Raw genomic sequence first — 5,264 nt, 5'->3', positions numbered from 1 at the left:
TAAATCCCTTATAATTTACACCCATTAGGATTTTGTTCGAAGCGAAATTTAAAAAACAAAACTTATTCTCACACATTTTTATAAACTACTGGACAAAATTTCATATTAACTGGCGGCACGGGTGAAAGATTTAAGTCGTCTAAGGCGCCGCGATTGGCTTTGCAGAGTTGGGTCACTTGGGTACGCCAGAAACCTACGATTGTTGGTTCGAATCCTGGTTCGCCCATTTAAAACAACAAATTACCATGACGCGCGACGAAGGAGCATGCATATATGTGTTGAACATTTGCCTTCTTGTTCTCAAAAAAGACAATAACCTGCACACGTTTTTCCGGGTCCTATCTTGAAAATATGAACGCTGGGGTAGCCTAGTGGTTAAAGCGTTCGCTCGTGACGCTGAAGACCCTGGTTCGATTCCGAACATTAACGCAATGTGTAAAGCCCATTTCTGGTGTTCAGCGCCGCAATATTACTGGAATATTGCTAAAAGTGACCTAAACCATATGCATTTTCTCACTTGAAAATATAGATGTCTGAATGCTGGCAGTAAATGATGCCACAGTGATATATACGGATTTTTATGTACGAATATATATTAATTCGTAGTCCCTAAGGTATGTCACAAGGCATAATGCCTTGTATTTTTATCCATGTTCAAGCATGAGGCCCAAAGTATTGTATCTAATGCCTAACTTTCATCGTAACAACGGTCAGGACATCATTTTACCCATATATATCGTGTAACAGATAGTGTCTGTTCTTTCTGACGTCACCAGTCTGAACTAGGGCAAATACGGAGACAAGTTAAATAAATGGATCTTAGAAAATTGTGCTTTTGATTTAATTGAATAAACTAGGACAAATGTAGCAACATAGTGCTTGACATAAAAATCATTTATTATAGGCCAAGTAAGAATAAACTTATAGTACCTAGAAAGCGCATAAATGTAACAACACAGTTCTTGAAAAATATATCATTTATTACAGTACAGAATACACCTCTATCAAGCCTTTTGACTACATTCTTGAACAATTTACAGTGTTGTAGGAGAGTAGTAGCAGTAGTTGAGATGAATGTTGGCAGGACTACCAGTTTGAAAGGGAGTGGATCCTTCTCTGGCATTGTGGTTGTTGGTGTCTTCATCATCCCAAAACATCGTCTCCACTGTCACCGACATCCCAGCGACGCTCTGACACACGCCTGCCTTCATCAGGAGGTAGAAGGGGCCAGATGTTGGCAAGGCTATCTCTTGAGCTGGAGCAGCATCCTCTCGGCAACAATAAAACAGCTTGGTGTCTTTGTTGAACTCACCATCGGGGAGGGTGCTCTGGTCTGAGACATGGTTCATGTTGTAGTTGTTCTCATCATCCCAAAGAAGGGAACCTTCCTGGAAACCTCCTGGGCAGACGCTGTTCTTCCTCAAGATGCAGTAGGTACCGGCAGGCCAACTCCCAGATCTGGCAGTGGTGCCCTCCATGATGCAGTAAGTATTTAAATATCCGTCTTTCTTCTTAATGCCGCTCATATTGGTGGTGTTCCAGGTATTTCCGTTGTAATAATCTTCAGTGTCTTGATAGAATGATCCATCCTTCCACTCACTACCAGGACAGCCATCGTTGGTCTGAGGCAGAGCAAAGGATCCTTCAGGCCATGTTGTAGGTATTTGTAGTGTAGTCGGGGGTTCAGTGGGGTTGGACGTTGGGGTTTCCGTTGTGTGTCCACAGTCTCGAGCATAGGAGACAGCCAGAACAGCGGTCAGAATGAGAAGGACGTTCATGGTAGTTAGGTAGTCGAAACGGCGTGAGATGAGATCCGGACTGTGAGACTCCTCGAGACTTCAATGATGCTGAGAGAGCCATCTGTAACATTTATACATGGCAACAACACTGTTGTCGCGTCATCAACAGGTGTATATCATACTTCTGTATTGCGTCACTGATTGGAAACATTTGATTAATTTAATCATAGCTCAAGGCAGAGTTTGCAGATGGTATAACAATGAAAGTTCGTTAATGAATTCGTTACTTACATATTGCAAATCGGTGTCCTTCTGTTTCTATGTATCACAATATAAGTAAACAGTTCAGAAAGGCTGCAATTCCTTTGTCTGTTGAACTCTCTTTATCAGCTGAAATGAAAATATATCGAAGCAGCGATGCTGATAATGCAGGTATCACCATTTGGAGATATTACAATACGCATTGCCTGAGATTGTATATTATTCGTTGTCTGAACTGAGAAGTATTCGTGTAACTTGTATGTGGAAGCAATTTAGGTTCGTGGAGTACTAGGGGGCACGGGTGGCCCAGTCGTCTAAGGCGCCCCGATTCACTGTGCAGAGTTGCATCCCTTGGGCACGCCACAAACCTATGATTGTTGGTTCGAATCCCGGTTCGCCTCGGCTATGTTTCTAGGTTTGTCAGCACCATACCTGTGCTCGTGGGCTTCACCGAAGAGGTAAACGTCTGAGACCTGCATTACTTTGGGCTTTCCTCCCACATTAAGCTGAAACGCCGCCATATAACTTGAATACTGTTAAAAGCGGCGTTAAACCCAACTCACTCACTGACTCATGCAGTACTATATGCTGGAATCATATTCAGTTTTGCGCCTATTTGATAGGATTTGAATAAATTATGAAATCTTATGAATGTATGACCATGATGACGGTTTAAGGAAAAACCAGCTATTGGATAGCCATAAATATTTCTCGTAATCTAATTAAGTAGATACAATTTTCAATAATTGTCTATTAAAAATACAATTTTCGAAATTGTGACAAGGGGTTAACACATCATTCCTTCTTTCTTGATATCCAAACATACATATCTTTTTTATGAATGTATTTACCTTTAGTTAATCCAGTTTATTCCTTATTGTCTTTTTGTGCATTCATGGAGTAGTTCTGGTATTGTTATCCTCCTTTACAGTGTTTCTAACATATCTCTTCTTATAAAACAGATCATTTGTCGAAAGACATCTTTGTATAATACAACAATGTATATAAAATGTCAACCCCAGAAAAAAATCTCGATTATTTGCTGAAACAGATACCAGTGGACATACATGTAGAAAAAGTATTGAAAATTATATGAATGGGTCACCGAAAATAAGTGAAGACACCAGGTCTTCACGAAAGAGATAAAACCGTCTCATCTTTATGCTTGATAGATCTTTAAATGATGTCTTGTTGATGATTTTCCATATATTTTAATATAACATTATTTTTTATCGTTTGTTTTGTTCTTAAGTTCGAATGTAAACTGTTTACTATTAGTCAATGTTATATTAGCAGTTTTAAAGCTCGTGCATTTCCATAAACTTCCAATACAGTCATTTTCTGTAAGCTACGTGCATATACCCCTCGGTGATTACGGGTTAGAACAAGGCCCCATCCAACAACTTAATGCTTGTCACAAAAAGAGGCTTCGATCCCCGAGTGCGTGGATGTTGCACACATCAATCACTGGCTTCTGCCCGATATTTTTCTTGGATAAAACCTCCACACCATTTGACTTCGGGTTGCAAGTCAGTTGAGACGGTCATGTATGAAAATGTTCTTCATCGGGTGGTTGATGTCGTTTGTGACAAAGTTTAATTCCACTTGCGACAAAAGTAGTGAGATTCTAAACACTATGTTGTATGTATGACACATGTTGTATATGTCCCCAGCTACAACAAAATAGCATAATACACATTAAATGCAATGTTAGCCAGCACAGGAACATGTTTTTCGTTAAAGTTAGTGTTATATCCAAGTTGTCAACTTTTTTGAAATATTTTGAAGATGTATATACGTTATCTAGTTGAAGTAGAATTGTTTTGGTAATATTCAAGGTAACTACACAGAAAGGTGTTTCCGATTTTAATTTTAATTTCTATTTCAAGAAAAGAAAACTTGACAAGCATTTAACCTGACATGTTGTTCTCTATGTAAATTGAAGTTTCTGACTAACGTCCTGGCTTGTTTTGCTTGTTCATAGAGTAGTTCTGGTATTGTTATTCTCCTTTACAGTGTTCCAAACATATCTCTTCTTATAAAACAGATCATTTGTACATAGACATCTTTCGATAATACAACACTGAATATAAAATGTCAACCCAAGAAGAAAATCTCGATTATTTGCCGAAACAGATACCATTGGACATAAAATTGAAAATTATGATGAAAACCTGCATCGCTTCAGGCTTTCCTAAGCTAACACGCCGTGATATAACTTGAATACCGTTCAAAGTGGTGTTAACCCGTTAATTTTATAAGTACAGAACATCTCTGGCTCCCAGCTTTTCTCAAACAGTAAAAGGGATACTGGCCTAGGCGTTGACACTAAAACAAGACCTTACTTATATCCCGTCGACATGGATAAGATGGTTTATTACAGGCGTTTTCTTTTAATGAAAACAGTATATTGAGAAAATGTTTCTGTCTACCTTTATAGATGATTTGGCTCTTGTGCCAAGCATCTGACACTTCCAAAGGACTTTCAGTTGTTGATTAATGCAAATACAGAAATATTTTCTTTGGATGATTATTAGAAATAGTATTTCATAATGCGATTTGCAGTGTATTAATTTTTGTCAAATTCTGTATTACTGTAATCGACCACGATATACAAATCATGATAGGATATTCTTTCCAAAGACATGGAACAATGTCTATCAAAGTGATTTCTTTTGCTCTTGACCTATGCGTCTATATCTTTAATATAATTATTCAAATGTAGTAATCTTAAATGATGGCAATTTGGTTTATTCTACATTTCGATTGATTTCACACTGAGCCTGGGGAATAAGGGATTTACTAATCAGACGGAGAAATTACTCAGAGCCGGAGCTGATATATTGGTTGATGTCAAGAGGCTGCCGCCAGTGATACCCATTGACAAGACACAGACATCTGACACCAACCATCAAATAATTTTCATCCACCTCAGTCTCAGATATTGTGTATTGGTAAATCCCTTGTCATAAATAGGCGATTCTCTGAAATTGAATGGTGGGGCTAATTCGAAAATGAAACAAAAGAACATCCCCTCACCAGCCCCAACGCATATGGACATATGGACTATTCGGAGACAAGTAAAGCATTTGGATCGGAGAAAGGTTCAAAAGCAACTTTATCTGTTTGATTTCCTTGAATAAAATAGGAGTATATGTACCTAGAAAGCGCATTAATGTAACAACACAGTTCTTGAAAAATATATCATTTATTACAGTGCAGAATACACCTCTATCAAGCCTTTTGACTACATTCTTGAACAAT

General features: G+C 38.3%; 1 protein-coding gene across 1 annotated transcript; it reads right to left on the bottom strand.

Moving 5' to 3' along the window:
* Positions 1-1,034: 1,034 nt before the first annotated feature.
* LOC139459206 (uncharacterized) lies at positions 1,035-1,778 on the bottom strand. The gene has a single exon (XM_071240663.1). It carries the CDS (start codon positions 1,776-1,778, stop codon positions 1,035-1,037), a length of 744 nt encoding a protein of 247 aa, XP_071096764.1.
* Positions 1,779-5,264: the final 3,486 nt, after the last annotated feature.

This window comes from Haliotis cracherodii, unplaced genomic scaffold (genome assembly GCF_022045235.1).
Source record: "Haliotis cracherodii isolate W230 unplaced genomic scaffold, xgHalCrac1.p SCAF_1, whole genome shotgun sequence".
NCBI lineage: Eukaryota > Metazoa > Mollusca > Gastropoda > Lepetellida > Haliotidae > Haliotis > Haliotis cracherodii.
This window is presented reverse-complemented; position numbering and strand designations above follow the sequence as displayed.